At 51.9% G+C, this 19,094-nt stretch overlaps 1 protein-coding gene across 2 annotated transcripts in view; it reads right to left on the bottom strand.

Moving 5' to 3' along the window:
• The window catches only part of LOC144941722 (serine/threonine-protein kinase MARK1-like), a 28,680-nt gene extending 14,228 nt beyond the window's left edge, over positions 1-14,452 (bottom strand). For both annotated transcript variants that reach the window (XM_078868114.1, XM_078868115.1), the window contains exons 1-5: positions 13,590-14,452; positions 4,325-4,522; positions 3,798-3,851; positions 2,356-2,404; positions 1,752-1,817 (exon numbers count right to left, since the gene is read on the bottom strand). In XM_078868114.1, the coding sequence (XP_078724240.1) occupies positions 1,752-1,817; positions 2,356-2,404; positions 3,798-3,851; positions 4,325-4,522; positions 13,590-13,640 (418 nt within the window). In that variant the 5' untranslated portion in view covers positions 13,641-14,452. The remainder of the gene's footprint in view (positions 1-1,751; positions 1,818-2,355; positions 2,405-3,797; positions 3,852-4,324; positions 4,523-13,589) is intronic.
• Between the last annotated feature and the right edge of the window lie 4,642 nt (positions 14,453-19,094).

The raw sequence follows: 19,094 nt of genomic DNA on the forward strand, positions 1-19,094 counted from the left end.
GCATGCGGGCAAGCGGCTGAGCAAGCAAGGGAATAGGTGAGTGGGCGAGTGAGCGTGTGGGTGAGTGGAAAAGTGGAAAGGCGAGCGGCTCTGTGGGCGAGTGACTGAGCAAGCGGGCGAACGGGCAAGCGAGCAGACGGATGGGCGGGCAGGCAATCGAGTTGACGGGCAAGCGAGCGAGGGAGCGCGCATGCGGGTGGACCGGGACGAGGGGGGGAGGGGGTCGGGTTCGTGTATCGATGTCGCCTCATCGATCGGGCCGGGCGCTCCGTGCTGCCCCCGGGGCCGTGTTCTCAAGGTCACGCCACGCGGACCGTGCGCCGCCCTCGTCGATTCGACGCACAAACTCGGCGCTAATCCCAACCCGAACCCTGATCGCACGTAGAGCGCACCACCCCGGCCCGTCTAACCCCCCCACCCACCACCCCCAACCAATCATCATCATCATTATTATTATTATGTTTACGTGACATGCATTTACAACGGAATTTTGCTAACGGCCGCTTTAAGGATTCCACTCCAGTGGCTCGGAGAGGCAATCAATCTCAATGAGCGCTGCGGATTGCTGGAGCTGGCCCCCCCATACGGCCGGATGCAGCTCCTCCATGGCGAGAGTGCACGACATTAAACGGCGAGAGTGAGAGAGGGTGAGGAAAAAGAAACGTTTGGCGTTGCTCGCGCAAAAGAAACACAAAAAGTGCGTCGAGAAGTGTAGGGGAGGTGCAAGCACGAAAATACACTGAAAGGAAAAATAGGAATACTTGAATTAGAAGACATACGAACGTTAAAAGATGCAATCTTTACTGTTAAGGTAAAGCAAGTGTGGGGTGGGGGTAGGCACACGTCATGGCTAGAAGAGACGATGGCAGGTGGTTGATACCAACTGGGGAGTGGCAGCCAAGCAAGTGCCCGATATTCGTGTCCCCCACAGGGAGATGGAGCGATGAAATCAGTTCGTGTGCAGGTGCTATGCAGATTGCAATAGCGCAAGATTGTGAGCAATGCCTGTGGCTTGGGAAGGCCTCAATCCAGCAGCAAATTGATCGTGGGTGATGATGATGATGAAGTTGTTGGCAGCAGAGAAGGGCGTGTGGCTGTGAGCGCTAAGAGTGAGTGAATGAGCCAGCTGGAGAGAGAGCCTCCGCTCACTCAATGCATTCCAACTCAGACTCTTAAACCATTCAGCCATTTTCTTGGTTCTTTCGGTAAAGTCACATAGAATGGAAATAATAAAATAATAATAAGAAAGCATAAAAAAAATAATTCTTATTATTTTATTATTTCCATTCTACGTGACTTTACCGAAAGAACCAAGAAGATGAATCCCTGCAGTCACGAAAGCTTTAAATCGACATTCAGCCATTCTAAGAGAGAGCCGCCACAACTCAGGGTCTCCATCCGTTTCAGTAAACGACTTACTTTTCGTCTCATTTTCAATGTGAATTTGATTTTGCTTTTAAGTGGTCCCGTCGGGATCTGTTTCAAGTTTCAAGTGTGTTTTGTTGAACCAGGTGAGGACGCCATGCAATCTAACAACGTACAAATACACGGGGCACTACGACGTCACTTGGCTCGTCGGCATGCGATCATTTTATCCCACAGGCCCACGCTGGGGTTAACATACGAGATGAAGAGCTCTGCGCGACGGTTACTGGTGGGGGGGCTGTGACTCGTGATTGGCTGCGGCGCCGCGTTTTGAGAGCGGTGGCGTTGCGCGCTGCGGTACCCTCCGCCGAGGGGCGGCTGCTCACCTCCGCTGGCGTACTCCATCACCAAGTACAACGTCTTCTCTGTCTCGATCACCTCGAATAACTTAACTGCGGAAGAGATGGTGGGGGAGCAGGGGGGGGGTAACATAGGCGGCTCACGCCAGCTTCATTCAAGCGCTGAAGGTGGCAACCACTTTCAACGGACCTCTTCATTGTAAACATTTGTCACCGATAGGCGGCGCCTTTAAATTGAGTCGGGGGTGGGACCCTCCCAACTAAGAGTCTTGAGACTCGGCGACGCTTTCCTGGATAAATGAATGGCATCGCACCTAGGGTATGCGGCCTACAAGTAAAATTCAACATCTCGTGGTGGAGGAGAGCCTCAACCCATTTAGATGTCACAGCGGGCAAACGTCAATTCGCTTTCCGGAAACTGTGCTCATCGTCCAATGTCGTACGAGCTAAGTAACCGAATGAGCTTACAACACCGCACTGCCCGTGAGCCCCTTTTACATCTCCCGTTGATTCCACACCCACCCATACCCCCAATCCGCTGCTGCTGCTGCTAATTAAAGCCACTGTGTGCCGATCGTTTGCGGCGATCACAGGCGCCTGCATCCCCATGCGCCTCTCTTCCCGCACTCACCTATGTTGGGGTGGTTCAACACCTTCATTATCCTCACTTCCCTGAAAAGCTGAAAAGCAACACAGGGTTGGAAGTGAGTCGCGCACATCGCCGCAAGGGCAACTTCTCACCCGGCATGCCGCGTGTGCCATTCACGCCGTTCTCGTAGCGCATGGACGGATATTATCATTGTGCAACGACAGCGCACGCGCACTACGTTTCAAAGGCAAGCAGAGACTGCAGTAGTTTCACAGCAGAGGGACAATGAGGCTATGGTCTTTACCCAATTCGGTAATTTGTAAGTAATTAAATTATTTGGCAAATTTGGACAATGAGTTGGGCACAAATGCCCTTTTTTTAGTAAATTCATGGGATATTTAACGTCCACTGATGCAGATCATGTGTATCTTATGGTTAACAACCGCAGTATTAACCAGGGCAGCCAGTGGCTTGAGCCGCACACATCTACAACGAGCGGTATACGCGCTAGCGCTCGGCCACGTCACCGCACTCACTGTCAATTCTCTAAGCTCAATAACCCACGATCCGCTCGGCGTGTGGAGGGGCTCATCCAGCAGTGGATTGATGAAGGAGCCCGCATACGTACGTATGCAAAGCTGACGAGGGTGTCAGTGGTCACCCAATGGCACTCGGGCACAACAAACTCTCCATCTCCCCGCCCCCCCCACCACTGTCACCTAAAACACCAGAAATAGCAGGTCCGATTCAAGACAAGTGAAAGCCATTAAATGGACATTAGGGGCATCTGCGCACTTTAGCTAAGAGCACATGAGGGCACCGATTGCTCCTGGCATACGCAGAGCCCTGGGTGCTGGCGCGAGAGTGCGGGCCAGACTGCTGGGCACGTGGCTGCAAGGGAAACGCCACAACTTCCTGTCGCGGTTTCGCCACGGTTCTGAGGCTCAACACGCTCTCGAGGATTGGCACCAGCACAGGCAAGCGGGTCCACACGCTCGTGCAACAGAGCCGCAACGATTCGTCTCCTCGCTGATTTCAATCAGTTGTCACGAATCAGGCTTCTGTGGCTGCATGGGTCACATGAACCAATTCTTTGCTCCGCATATCAAGCGAAACACCATTGCAACTTAACAAGCAACATTCGATGCACGTTTCGCGAGACTAAGGATCTTGGATGCTTGTTCGGGTTGTACCGTGCGTCGTTCAGCACGATATCCGATGTTGCAGCCCCACCGCACGGAGCCTGGACAGGGCCTGTGCGCGGCAATCGGACATCGTGCCAAACGACACACAGTACAACGGGAGCGCACGTTAAAGGACTGCCAGAGCCGCACAAACAGCGAGAACCCACGCGGCGGTGGTGTTAAGGATCGATGTTAATCGATGGATCGGTGAATCGCTGCAGCGCTAACGCGCGAGCACTGTCAGGCTACCGCACACCAGCCACTCTTGCGTCGACAGAGAAGAAAACCCGAGGCTCTCACCTTTTGTAAACTCGACGGGTTCAGCTGCGTTTTGTCAATAATCTTAATGGCAACCTGCGCGTTCACAACAGAAAACAACCAAACAAACACGACCACAGTTTATTTCGTTGGCGCAATGCATGGCCCACATGGTGGAATGAGTGTGCGAGTGAAGTGAAGCACAAATGATCGTGCGTACGTTGGCTAAAGCGCGATCTGGAAAGCGAGTGAGTGACCAGTGAGCGAGTGAATGGCCTAGCTTATGAGTGAACAAGTCTGTGAGTATACCAGCATGCGACCTAGTGAGTGAACGAGCTAACGTGTTTGAGTGTGTACGAGACATCAAGCAAGCCGACGAGCGATTGTGTGTGCGAGCGAGCGACTGCACGGTTGAGTGAGCGAGCGCGTGTGTGAGTGAGCGAGCGAGTGACTGAGCGAATGTGAGTGAACGAGTTTGAGTAAGAGAGAGCGACTGCACGAGTGAGTAAACGAGTGAGCGAGTGCGTCAGTGCGTGTGTGCGAGCGAGTGAGAGAGCGAGCGTGCCCACCTCGCGGCCTGTCAGCACATGGCGTGCCAGCTTGACCTTGGCGAAGTTGCCCTTGCCAATGGTCTTGAGGAGGCGGTAGTTCCCCACGTGCGGGATCTCGTCGGCCACGGAGGAGCGGCACCGTGGCATGCCGGCCCGCACGCTCGGCTTGGCTGCGCCGACGGGCTCCAACCGCACATCGCCCGTGCCGCCACAGTTCTGTCCAGGGGCGGGGGGAACATGGCAACAGTGCGGTCATGGCGGCATTATTTAAACCACGACACGGCTCAATATGCCACGGGAACAGTAGTAAAAAAAGAAATCAAGATGCCATCTTGGCCAAACCCATAGATGTGACGACCACCACCACCACCCCTTGCCAATGCTTTTCACTCTGCCAGACCCCGCAGCTGCTGCACTATAAACGTAGGAATGCTACAATCTGCCCAGACACATTCATTTTCATTGGCAGTATTGTTAGCGCAGCTTCCAAAAACATCGAGAGCTTCCTTCACATGCTGGCGGAAAGGTGTGCTTCGGCCAATATTCAGTTAAAAATAAAACTGTGCAGGATAATTACCTATCGCCTACCCGCACACCAGGCATCGCGGATCATGCGCGGCAGAGCGAACGGTTTGCTTAATCTCTTTACAATCACGGCAGCAAGTGAGATGACGGTCAGCACAATGCGCCACTCTGACAGCTTCAATGTTCCCCCATCAGATGGTCGTGGAGATCACAATGGAACGATCTGGAGATCACGCGATGAAAAGTTGGGGATGACGATGAGATGGTTTGAAAGTCAAATCAAGGAGACCTTGAAACTGAAGTGCTATATTTTGAAAGTAACCCTGAGGTCATCTGGAGGCCATACGAAGATGGTAAGGAAGTTGAAATGAGCTGGTTTCAAGATCAAAAATCTTTGAGTCACACACCAAGTTGTTCCAGAGGCTATACCGAGGTCAAAGTGATATTGTCTGGAGGCCACATCGATACTGTCTGAATGCCAAGAAGATCTGGAGGTTAAACTGAGAAGGTCTGGAGGTCACATTGAGGTGGTTTGGAGATCAATCAAAAATCATCTGGGGGCGGCCATAACGATATCGACTAGAGGTCATACTATGAAGAACTGCAGGCCACACAGAGAGTCATCACACAATGACTTCCATCAGACCTTCAGGAGATGGTTGCGAGGGGACTATTTTTACTGGGTCTTGGGAACTTTATTAACCCCCACGCATACATTTACCTGATAGCTCTGTGACCATTCAGAACAGACAAGGGCACAAACCGGGCTCCCAAATACAAAATTCCAAACACACAAGAATAACACTGGCCAGTGAAAATAGAACTCGTGGACACCCGGCTGCCAGATTGATGTCCAGCACCCAGCGGACGCAGCCCGTTGCATCACGCGGGCGTATACTGCGCTCTTCCCTTTGTGAGGCTGCTTTTGTTTGGCTCCGCAAGCCACAAGTGCTGCTATTTATTCCCAAGAATCCGGAGAACGCCACTCGCCTGGACACAGGATGCCCGCTTGCCGCTAAAAAGCCACTCGAAGGCGTAGACGCTCCGGCGGTACAGCACGCTGCACAGTGTCCAGCACGATCATTACGCGCTCTTCACTACCGAGCATTTCCAAGGGCTGCAGGCAACGTCGACAACAACCGCAGCGTTGTCCCCCTCTCTCTCGTACACACGACACCGCGCTCCACACGAATTTACTTTCCACAAGTGGACTCCTCTTTCCATTTTTCAGCAGGCCTTGGAATAAAACACTGCAACGGGAATTGTTCAATGGCGGTATCTTTTTAAAACCCCTCTCCTGCGCGGAGTATTTCTTGCCGTGATCGTCATGACTGGAAAGGACGGAACGTTTTTTTACTAATTTAGTTTTTCCCCCGTGGAGTAGCGCTTACTGTACCGTAGTCACTAGAAACTCTGTGCAAATGTTGAATGATTCACCAACGCTCCAACAGCGATTCGATATAGCTGAAGTGATTCCAGTTTGCAATTTGATTCTAGAATTGATACATTTCCATATTTTTTTCCATACTGTTTGCATCGTTGCAAACAAACATTTAAGTTTTTTTGGTTTTAGTTTTGTGCCAATAGACAACAATAATATCAGATTTTAATCTGCAAATAATCTGCAAGATTTGGAAACAATCAAATAGTTACACGCAAAAGTCAATGTATGCATCATGAGCATACAAATTCGTTTTGATCGATGGATCATGACATCGACGCATCACGACGTGCCTAGCAACAAACTCAAAACTTGACCTCAACAGGAGCACCAACATCGGACCCCCCCCCCCGGCACACCTCTCGTTCTTTTGAACTCCGCTGCAGACGCAAAGTTCGCTCCGGTCATCCCAGCAGCCGCATCAGAAAATAGCGACGCGCGCGGCACAACACCGGCAAGCGCCGCTCACAACAACTTTCCGGCCCGACCCCTCGCCACCAACCCTGACCGCTTCCTGTGCCCAATCCTTATCAATCGCCGGCCACGTGTGAACGAGTGGCTGGGCCTACCTCCCGAGCGAACCGCACAGCCCCAGCCATGGGCGGTGCCGGGAGAATGGCCGAAAAAATCGGCGAGGGCCACCTTAAGGCGCGTCGAGTGCCAATGCGCGCGGGCCTCTCGAGCTCCTCCTCGACTTGTGTCACCACGTTCCCTGACCACGCACTCGCGTTCAACGGTTCAACTTCTTTGTTGTTGTCGTCGTCTTTAGGCCCAACATTGTATTATATATTCCAACCACGCCAGCGGTCGCGCGTCACGCGACGTAGAATCCATGGGGAAATCGTGCAGAGCAGAATGGTAGCGCGGGGGATTCTTCACAGTGCTTCCTCGTTTCATCCCAAGCGTTGAGATCCCAGCGCACCGTGCAAGTCTCCGGTGCGAGGGCGATTCTGATGTTCATCGTTGTCGTCAGCCATGTACAGTCCACTGCTAGACGAAGGCCTCGCCCCAAGCCACTGCGCGCCAACTCTCACCACCCTAAATTTCGATTTAAAGCTTTCGTGACTGCAGGGATTCATCTTCTTGGTTCTTTCGGTAAAGTCACGTAGAATGGAAATAATAAAATTAAAAAAATTTAACGTAATAAAATGTAATGTTTTATTTTTATTATTTTATTCTTTCCATTCTACGTGACTTTACCGAAAGAACCAAGAAGATCTCACCACCCTGTCAATGTGATAATCCACCTAGCACCCAGGTGGGCCTGCAACATTGGCACGTTTGGCGAGTGTTTTTCACGAGTGGGAGAAAACCAGCGTAGCCTGAGGAAAGCCACAGGGAGATGTTGCTACGAGGTCCACACAGGTGCGTTCATGCACCCACTTGCTGTGATGACACCTGGGTGCTCGTGAACCCATCCGTGCGGTGCTTTGAGCGATACCCTCTTGTATGCGTGCTGGGTTTTCTCCGTGGACTCCCATTTCCTCCCCACATGAAGCTGAACACTCATTCCTGGAATTGACATCTCAAAGAAGCAGGACCTTCCTGTAGACGAGGTTATGCCGTCTAGATAATTGGTATTAATATCCAGAATGATGCTGTCGCCGACAATGAATATAATAGCATTGACCATGGCAATGCATACCACAGCAGAAATAATGGTGGTAGGACCTTCCTGAAATGGATCGGAGACTATGTGGCTTTGTTGGGTAGATTAATGGCATCAGCATCGCTCCGACTGTGAACATCCCAGATAAGCTCCTGGTTTCTTCAGCGAATGTCGGACATCGCGCCGCACAACGCACGGTACAGCGTTTGTCTTGACGTCCACATCCCAGCATCCATTCCCGTGCGCCACCGGCGAAGGCCGCCCACCGGTACTGGCAGGCGTCGGCAGGCAGCTACAAAGCCCGCAATCTGCGTGTTCTATTAATACGGTACACGTCGTTCTAAATGTGGCACTTCCTGTGGGGGCGCCGGGCGCCTGCCATTACCCATGATTAACCCGAGGTTACCAAGCAGTGTCGCCTACGCGGTCAGGGTGGGTGGGGCTTTGGTGGAGGTTCTGGTGGCACCATGCACACGCCAGAGACTCTGCGACCGAAACCAATTATCGGCACGACCGCCGCTCTGCCCGTCACGAGCACCCCCCCCCACTCCGTGTGTCCCCGCCTGGCCCCCCACCTCCGGCAGCGGAAAGTGACGAGGCAGTTCCATCCGCGATGGTTATTTCCCATCCCTGGATACTCGGCGTGCGGTGATTCACCCCAATAGAGAAACGCGATTGATTAAATCCTTGTGATTCAAAGTCGCAATTCGATTTGATTCAAGAATCGGTCGTTATTTCTGCGTTGTTTCTACGTCTCATTTGTACAGCGTTTGTCAAGCCAGGACAGATCCGCAATTTCGGACGTACATTTCAGACATATTACAGATGGGGTAAAGTATGTCAATCAATTAGAACTGTAATTCACAGGTAGTTCTAGCCTGTTCCAGCTAGTTAAGGTTAGGGGAAGGATTAGTACCAGTTTGGGTAGGTAGTTGGTTAGGGTTAGCGGTAAGTGTACGCTTTGATCAAGTCGTGTATTCTACCACTTGACAAATTTCCACTCCGCCCCCCCACCCCCATTACAAAATAACAGCCTCTTCACTTATTGATTACCGTACAGTTCTGGTGTTTACGATGCCAGTGAACGCTGCCCACCGTTCTGCCACAACCATTCTCACTGCTGCCACTGCCCAACGCCACCCCAAGCTCTCCGTCATCGCCGCCTCTCCTACCTCCTCAGCACCATCATCAGCATCGCCACCGTCCTACACCAGATGCCTCCGGCACACTCTCCTGCCCGCTCACACCCCTCTCGCACGCTAAGCGACCATCATGCGCACAGATAGAAATTTTATTTTATTAAAACAGCTCCTCTGAGTAGCTCGGCCATAATCATCCTGCCGAGTACAGTTACGCTCATAGACTCGGGGATTCTCATCGTCGAGCTCCTAGAAAGCGTAAAGGGTTTTCCTGCAGGCTCAGCGCTGTGGTCTGTGGACGCCATACATATCCTTCGGGATAGGGGGTTAAATTCAGCTGGGCTCCTCTCCGGGACGGCGGTCCAGAAAATATTGTTTCGCAAGTGGCACAACACCTCCAGTATACGTCTCGCTCTGGCTGCTTGTCACCTGTCACCCCGATCGATCAGCAATCCAGAATACATTTTCTGTGCCCGGCACACCACATCAAAAATCCCTCCAGCTATGCTTGCGGCTACTAGTCACACGCTACCTACTCTGTTCCAGCAACGACCCAGAAAATATTCAGTGAGGAACCGAACCCCGCGTCTGAATGAATGAACTTTGCTGTGCGACGATCCCACCGCCAAGAATCCCGAGAATGCCCAGCTGTTGCTGAATCAGCGCTCATAATAAATAAAAAAGGAAAAGGAGCTCCGATTGCATGCCAACTCGTGCCCCCGCATTGAAATTGTCGTTAAATTCACGCTATCGGAATAATCGCAGCGCGGAACACAACGTGTACCGCGAGGCTTCATGCCGGAACGGCAAATGCCCGGGGCAGTGTTTAATTAGTGACTGACACTCAACCCTGCTGCTCATCAACTACCACCCCCCCACCGCCTCCCCTGCCGCCCTCCCCTGCGCTCCCCCCCGCCGCCCCCCCGCTTCAGTGAGTTACCACTCGAGGGATTTGTGTCGCATGGGACTCATCACTCAAAACCACACCCCACAAGGAGTGACGAGATCTGTTTTCGGCTTGCAGATGGAGCCACACACACACACGGGCCAGGTCCAGTGCGGTGCGCTAACCAAAAGTCCCATCACTGCAGGGATGTTGGCCGATTGCAAATAAAATTCAAAGTCAATTGTAGCTGCTCAAATGAGCATTGAGGCAGTACTCATCTCCTGTTTACAGCCCTGGGCCTGTCGTGGAAATTTCACATTCCAATGTTGGGGGGGGCAGTTTGTCCATAGGAAAACCGCCGTTGACTTCCCCGCAAAGCAATACTCGTTTTAATAACCCTGAAGGGATGATAGGCCGAGTCAACCATCAACCAGGATTTGAATTCGCAACCCTCCGATTACGAGCCGCTCGCTGTACCACTCAGCCATCTGGGCAATTGCATGCATACCTTGCAACGTATACGCGTACGCCAATGTAGTGCAGCTGAAAGCAATGCACCGATTCATTGATTAACATCGATTTTAAGCTCACGAAGCACCCATGAAATCGTGGATGCTGCTGCTGCATTTATGCCCAGGCATGTACCTGTCTCACGTCGGCGTGTGCTCCGCTTTGCCGATTTACTGCGGAAGGGAAGTTAATCTAGCGTCCAGACGTCGCCATAAACAAGCCACCACTGCCTATTCATTACAGAGTAAACGCGTTTAGCATTGACGGCGGCAAAGAAATGATCAACGGTCAAGGTGACGCTAATGACGCCTCAACTGACAGCGCCGCTCCTCCCTACAGCGGCGTCATCCGCGGATTCTACTTTTAGAGCCCAACTCGCGCGTCAGGGAACGAACCTTTGAGTGGGATTTCGGGTGAAATTGTGCTAATGCCTGTGTCACCGACGATGGGGTGACTTGCTTACTTCGTGCGCTATTTAGTCGATGCGATGACAAGCCGTGGATCTGACCCTTAATGCTGATGGCCACCACGGCAGTAATGAGTGGGGCGGCACAGATGGCGAAACCCATGTTTAATTCCGACAACTGGCCAGGTCTACTCTGCAGGTGAGGTGCAGCCTTCGTGTGCCATGGCTTGGATGTGGTGATCAAAGAGGCTGAGTGGCCTGTCTGTCTGCGTATCTGTCGGTCTGCCTGTGCATCTACCTATCTCCACGGTTGCCCGTTTGTCTTTGTTTGCTTTTCCTGTGTCTATCTATCTACCTGTGTGCCTGTTTCTGCCTGCCAGTCTATCTACCCTTCTAACTATACATCTGTCTTCCAGTGTCTGCCTTCGTAGTTGTGTCTGTCTGCCTGTCTGTGCACATAGCCTGGCACAAGCGCCGTGGTGACGTTACCGTCACTTAGTGGCGAATGGCGGTTGTTGTCGTCTCTATGTATGTGTGCCTTTTTGTCTGTCTGTGCCCGTTTGTCTGTAACTGCTTGTCTGCCTTGGTGTCGACCCGTGTGTGTCGGTCTGTTTGTCCGAGTCTCTCTGTGTGTCTGCCTGTGTGTCTGGCTGTCATATCACTGTGTGTCTCTGCATGTTTGCGCCCCTCCATGTGCCTTTGGCTCATTTACACGGCACACCAAACGACCTAGAAATTAGCGGGCATGCACACACAGCAGGGTACACGGTGCCATTATATAACAGGTATCGGGAAAAATATCGGGACTCAAAAACACACCGGTGACTGTGTCAACACGACCTCCAGCACCATCTGCAGACATCAGCACCATCAAATGCCCTGCCGGCGGCTACGGTGCTGACTGCGCTTAAAGTGGTTGTGACCACGGGGGTGGCAGTGGTATTGCCGATCCCCGTGATGCAAGGTATTTACCGCTGGTGATGATGGTGATGATGGTGATGATGGTGATGATGGTGATGATGGTGATGATGATGGTGATGATGGTGGTGATGATGCCGATGGTGCGACAGATGCTGCTGCTGTTGTTGCTGGTGGTATAGCCGATTGTGTAACAGCTGAACTGATGGTAGTGGTACAGCTGATAATACTGATGCTAAAGTATTACAGCTGGTGTTGCTGCCTGGTTATAATCGATAGTTGAAGCTGTTCATGTTGGTACTGCTGCTACTACAGCTGCCGATGCAACAGCTGCTGATGCTAATTCGGGTGTTATAGCTCCTTTCACAGCCAGTGCTGCTGTTGTTAGGGGATCTCAGCATGCAGTGGATTTGCCAAAGGCCCAAATAGCCAAAGTCAGGCACCCTGACAAGACAGATACATGACACAAAGCAAACAGCTGCTAGTGCTAATGTTGGTGCTGGTTGTGATAATGCTGGTGGTGTTAATGCGCGCGTTGCTGGTGTAGCAGCTGACAACGGTGATGTGGACAGCACAGCCCTTAGTGTTGCAGCTGATACTGCTGCTGCTGCTGTCAATGTTGTTGCTAAATCTGCTGATGTCAATGCAGCTGCTACAACACTTGAGTAATTGCGCCCGTCACCGCTGGTGCTGCATCCACTTGTGTCGATGTTGGGGTCACTTACGGTGCCAAATGTACCGTGTCCATGCTGGTATCAATGCTGCAGATGTTCATGTTGGTGCTGCAATTCGCCGCACTGGTTTTTCCTGCTGGTCTCAATGCTCGTGCCAATGCATTGTGGTGCTACATCTACGGGTGACAATCCTGGCATCGACGCACGTTGGCGCTAATCCAATCGAGTCAATACTGGATGTAAGTGATGGTGCCACATCTGGCGTCAACGATGGCATCACTGCTGACGTAAATGCAGGCGTCGGAGCCAGTGCTGCCCCTAATGATGCCGATAACTCCCTTCCACGATGTGACAATGCGTCTGTGAATGACCGTGTCGTAGCACGCAGGCACAATATCTTCTCGCGTCAATGCTAAAGCTGTCAAATGCCGGCACCAATGCTGATGGCAACATTGGTGTCAATGATGGTGCTGTATCAACTTGTGTCGATGCCGGTGCCGATGCTCTTGCCAACTCATGGTTGTGCCACATCTTCTAGCTTCAATGCTGACGCAACGTTGGCGTCAGCGTTCGTGCAATAGCCCCCCCATTGCTACTGGTGCCAATCCTCCAATGTGGAGGTAGGTGGCAATGCCGGTGCTGCACCTACCGGCGTCATACCTGTGCCAATTTTGGTCACAATGCACGCTGGTGCTACTGCATCTGCTAGAGCGAATGCCGGTGTTAATCCTGCCGGCATCAACGCCGATATCGGTGTCAAAACAAACGTTGCAACCGGTGTCAATGAGGACGGTGCCACATAACGTCGTGTCAACGTCGTGGTGCAAACAGCAACCGAACAAGGTTCGGCGTCAGTGTCGGAGGGGGGGGGGGTCAGAGACTACCGGTGCCACAACCACCGGTGTGTAAATGCATGCCGGGGAAGCGACTACACCACGCGCCATCCAGCTTTTGTGTGAACCCATACGTTGGGTGTCAAATGTTGGCGCAAGAAAAAAACATCATCAATCACCAGGAGCATCATCAGCACCAGGAGCATCAGCAGCAGCATCAGCACCAGCACCAGCATCGTCAGCAGCAGCATCGTCAGCAACAGCAACAGCATCATCATCATCAGCACCATCATCATCAGCAGCAGTAGCCGGGTCCCCCCCCTCACCCCACACTGTACGTACGTGCTCGCTGTCCCGCTCGCTGACGGTCGGCAGTGGCGTCCGGGCGGACATGACGCCGGCAAGAGGCCCGGCAGGGCCAGCCTCGCAGCCTCGCCCGCAGCAGCAGCCTCAGCAGCCTCAGCAGCAGCAAAGGCCTCCTCCTGCTCCTCCTCTTCCTCCACCCCGTTTACGCATTCACGTTGTAGTCGCGGTGATTAGACATCTCCTCCAACCCACGACTCGAATCGATATCGCCCGCTGACTGCGACTCCCAGACTCCCAGTCAATCGCAGGCAAACCCGCCTCTCGGCCTTCAGCAAGCGCCGCCGGCGGCGGCGGCAATGCACGCGTGTCCCTGTCTACACAATCTCTCTCTCTACGTCTCTCTACGTCTCTACACGCGCACGTTACGACCAAACATAATGCAACAATTGCGACGCGTTTCGATCGAACGAACGCGGCAGGAGAACCGCGGTCTCCGCAAGGGGAGGAGGAGAGAGAGGCCGAGGTGGAGGGAGACACGGGGGGGGGGGTGGACGGGTTGACGGTGGACGGGCAGGCGGGCGGGCGAAACCACAGCCCACCCACCCCCCCGGCGGCCTCGGGCCTTTGCTTGCTAATCTCTCGCCCCCCACACCACCACCACCGCCGCGATTGCAGACAGAAGACCGCGGACTGCACCGCCGGGGGGGGGGGGTGGAAGGGTGAGAAAAAAAACCCGAGCAGGCGAACGCGTTTACTCTGCACGCCGAGCGAAATTTGCCGAGGCCGCCTGTGGTGGTGGTGGTGTCGGGGTGAAGTTGACGAGGCTACCGCGGGCCCGGCCGCCCCGCCGGGGTTCCAAACAGCAGAAGGACACGGGGCCGCTCCTCCCGAAATGGCTGTAGAAGGTGGGGGGTAGGGGGAGGTAGTCGGGGCTTAGGGGGGGGGGCTGATAAACCGGGGACGTCCCCTCGACAGAAACGCGAACACAAAACGCCCCCGGCGCAGAGTTGGGCGGAGGGGAGCAGCGGGAACTCGCCCCCTCGCACTCTGCGCGAGGGAATCCGGACGCCCCCGGGGCGTTTTGCGATTCTATCTCTGCTGTCGCCGCCGTCGCTTTCAATTGCTCGGCTCCGCCCCCTCGCCCTCGTGGCCAATGGGAGCCGCGTGGGGGTGGAGCTACGGCGTGGTCACGTGCTGCGTGACGTAACGTGGGAAAAGCGGCGCGCGCGAGCTTGCGGGGGGGGGTTCGAGGTGGGGATTGGAGGTGGACCTTGGCATCTGTAATCTGTGATCAAGGTCTTTTTGGGGGGGGGGGGGGGTTAGATCGCGTAAAAATAAATGTGTCGTTAAACCCGCCACCACCCGACACAGGTTTTTCACGTAAACAAAACGTGCCAATTCGTTAGGGGCCGTCCATAAATGACGTCACGCGATTTTGGACGATTTTTGACCCCCCCCTTCGTCACAAAAAGTCAAACCCCCCCTCAAATATGACGTCACAAAGCACTGCCCCCCCCCCCAGAAAAAATAAAACATGCTTCAAATCGCTTTAAACTATTGTCATTGTTATTAAATGTGGCGCTGCACTCTGATGTTGTAGGAGAAAATATTTATTTAAAAGTCAATTTAATTACGTGGAACGTGTTGTCTATATTTTTTAAAGTTGCGCATTTTGATGTGACGTCACGTTTCTCAACCCCCCCCCCCCTCTCGTCACACATCGTCAAAGATGTCTGACCCCCCCCCCCAGGTGCGTGACGTCATTTATGGACGGCCCCTTACTAGTACAGCACACCGGTGTGTTGGAGAGCAAACCCACAACATGTACAGTAAACCCGGTCTAACCCAAATACCTCTGTTGTTAATATTGGTCGCGAAAGCCGGCGTGTTAAACTGTATCTGTGAGTTGTGGAGCACTGTCTTGCAGGCGGAGACAGAGGGTTGCGTGCGATCATCATCAGCTCTGTCTGCTACTGTGGAAGTGTTATTGATCAAGGGGATCAAGGCTGCAAGGTGGCTTCTGTGACTCCCCGCAGACAGAGCGAATAACCCGGCACACAACCTCTGTCAGCTGTGGTATTGCAATGAGCAAGAATGGAGGTGTACCACAGCTTCGGTGTGAGTGACTGTGTTTGAAGATAGCGCGTCAAAAGGTTGTGTGCGGTTATCGGCTCTGTCTGCTATTGTGACGTGTTGCTGTCCGTAATCTATGAATGTTTGACATGGCGTCTTCTCCTCGCACGAGGTCAACGATATGGATAAATATAGGAAATGGTCACACATTTCCAGCGGCTAACTCTCCTGGTTACATGAGTCATGCACGAGGTTCCGAGAAACTGTTCTCAGCAAATGATAACCACGTAAAAGTTTATTCGCCAGGAGAGCCTCGATGAGTCTCAGTCCTTATTTTCAGGAGGGTCCTGCTATGGACGAGCACTGCCAGCGCATTTGCGAGGAATCTAACTCAGTCAACAACATCAACAACAACAGCATGACATATCAACAACACCCACATTTTCTTTCACGTAGAAAGGAAATAATAAAATAATAAAAATAAAACAATAAAATAATTCTCACAACGTTTCGGCCACAACGCAAGCAGCCGCCCTCAGGTGAAAACCAGGTCTGTCGAGGCGACAGCGTCTGAATGAAACAGCACATGCTTGGAGCATATATTTAAGCTGGGTTGGAAGGGGGGGAAAGGGCGCCTTGACTTTACCGAAAGAACCAAGAAGATGAACGCGGTTTAAATTTATTGTATTCGTAATGCTTTAATTTGGTAATGGCTGCATTTTGCGAAGACGGAGCGCCCCTTACAGCATTCCATGTTCGAAACCGTGAGCGTAACGATGTGATTAGGCCAGAGGAGCCGCGTGCGAGACAAATTAAACATTGGGGCCCCACCTCACCGATTGCCGCACCCTCTGAGCTGATAACGTCGTCACTACGCCACTGTGTCCGACGCTTCGCAACGTTGCCCTCCGCGTGCTACCCCCGGCACGCGGAGGGGAACGTTGCAACATCGTGCCCAGCGTGGTTCCCACCTTTTCCACCAGCGACCAAACCCGGACAAATCTCTCAGACAGCACTGGGTCTAAATTTAGACTTAAAATTTTAGTGACTGCAGGAATTCATATTCTTGGTTATTTCGGTAAAGTCACGTAGATAGAAAAAAGTCCAAAAATGAAATAAAATAACAAATCATCATAATAAAAATATAATAAAAAATAATACATTGAAAGTAATAAAAGCAAAAAAACCCACGACGTTTCGATCGCAACACAAGCGGTCTTCATCAGGCGGAGAGGAAAAAAAACCCACGTGCAGTCTAGCGCGATAAAGTTCAACACAGCAACGTCGGTGCCAGATCTCGGTACAAACCAACTTCCACCGCCATCCCAACACAGACGACGATTCCCGGGGACTGTTCGTGCAAAAAAAGACCCCCGGTGAAACCCGGGCAGGTGGCAACGGGCACGCCGAACCACACAGCACAACCAGGACATCACTGCGCGATCCACCAAACCTTAGCACGCATTGCCACGACGCCCGGCTCATATTCCAGGCGATGCGTCTCACAGCGGTTAAGAAAATGAATGTGTTGCGGTGCAAGGGGGAGCAGAGACCCCACTTCGAGGATCATCCCCGATGCAGGAGACCCCTTCTGTCCCCGAGTCTCTCCAACCCGTGGGGGGGGGGGGGAGTCCGTGATCACACCCCCCTCACCCCCCCCGTGTGAGCCTCAAAGCCTTGAGCTCCAGCAACAGCGACATCTGGCGGTTGAGATCGGGCAGTGAAATAAATTGACAAAACGCATCTTCCCAATAACTCCCAACACGTTGTGTGTCAATAGGACGCTGTGTGGCGTTAAATATATATACGTAACGGGCGACGTTTCGGGCAACGTCCCTTCTTCATAGCACGTAATTAGAAAGGTCAAAGAGTCTGGGCGGATTATAATATTTGTATACTGCACTTTATAATAGACGTTATTGGGTTAGATCGCGTAAATATAAATGTGTCGTTAAACCCGTCACCACCCGACACAGCCAATTAGTAAGGTTTGTGACGTAAGCAAAGCATACCAACTCGTTACTAGTGCAGCACACCGGTGTGTTGGAGAAGAAATCCGCAACATGACAAACCTTAGTAATTGGCTGTGTCGGGTGGTGGCAAGTTTAACGACACATTTATATTTACGCGATCGAACCCAGAAACCTCTATTATGGATATTGGTCGCGAAAGTCTTCATGTTAAACAGACTGCACTTGTCAACACGATGGGGCAATGTGCCGTAGATTGTCCCTCCACATGAACACATAGTTAAATGATTTTTTACACATTCCATCAGCCACGCGGTCTTCTGTGAGCGCATCATTTGAGAACGATTGGTTAAATACAAGCAACACTCTGGCCCGGTAGTGGACGGGTGTCTCGGAGGTCAGAGACGGCGATCCTGCACATCTTTAGTTTAAATATGATAATTGTTTTTTTTACCCTTCTATCTGGCAACAAAACTGACACCTTTATTACAAGGAGTCATGTTTGCATAGACCACAATACCTGCAGCCATAATGCAAACAAAAAACATAACTCTGATAAAAACTCAGATTAATTTTTTTGCATTATGGCTGCAGGTATTGTGGTCTATGCAAACATGACTCCTTGTAAAAAAAAGGTGTCAGTTTTGTTGCCAGATAGAAGGGTAAAAAAACCAATTATCATATTTTTTACTGGCAAATGAGGTTCCAATGGTGGTTTAGTTTAAAGAGTTAATCGTTTTAGTCGAGAATCCTGGGTTTGCGTCCCGGTTTCAGCCACGAGTGGTGAAACCTGTGTTCTCTCGTCTGGCCAATTGGTGTTCTCAACCCGGTCACCGATTACTGCACACAAATGTGTGTATGTTGAACTTCTTCCGCACCGTACATATCCAACCGTGCTCATCGGAGGTGCGAAATCGTTATATAAAGTGAGGGTTTTACTGAATTTTGCAAAACTCCAGGCATGAGATGTGAGATCGCATAGTTATCCCTGCAACATTATCTGGCGATGCTGCTGTTGCGTTGGTGGTGGTGCACTCGCACCATTAACAACAACATTCAGCACATTTGTCTATAACAGGGGTGGGGAACGTCCAGCCCGCGGGGCGTATAAGGCCCGCAAAATCATTTGGTGTGGCCCTGCCAAGGCAACCGCAGGCAGGACTCGAAATTCAATCAATCTAGGAGCAAACCTGCAAAAGCAGTTGCGAGTAGCAACATCATCAATACCAGCTAACATCACACGCCTCACCAAAGGGAAGCAGTTCCAGCCATCACATTAGGGGTGAGTTAAATTAAATGTTTGCCCAAATATAACGGGCTAATTTTTAAGTTGATAATTTTGTATGGCCCGCGAATGATGTTATAAATATCCAAATGGACCTTGGTAGAAAAAAGGTTCCCCGCCCCTGGTCTATAACAATACTGTGTGGTCTTAAAATGTGTCTTTACTAGGCGACGTTTCGGGCAATGGTCCTTCTTCACGGCGCACGCTTCTCTC

This window comes from Lampetra fluviatilis, chromosome 25 (genome assembly GCF_964198595.1).
Source record: "Lampetra fluviatilis chromosome 25, kcLamFluv1.1, whole genome shotgun sequence".
In the NCBI taxonomy this organism is placed as follows: domain Eukaryota; kingdom Metazoa; phylum Chordata; class Hyperoartia; order Petromyzontiformes; family Petromyzontidae; genus Lampetra; species Lampetra fluviatilis.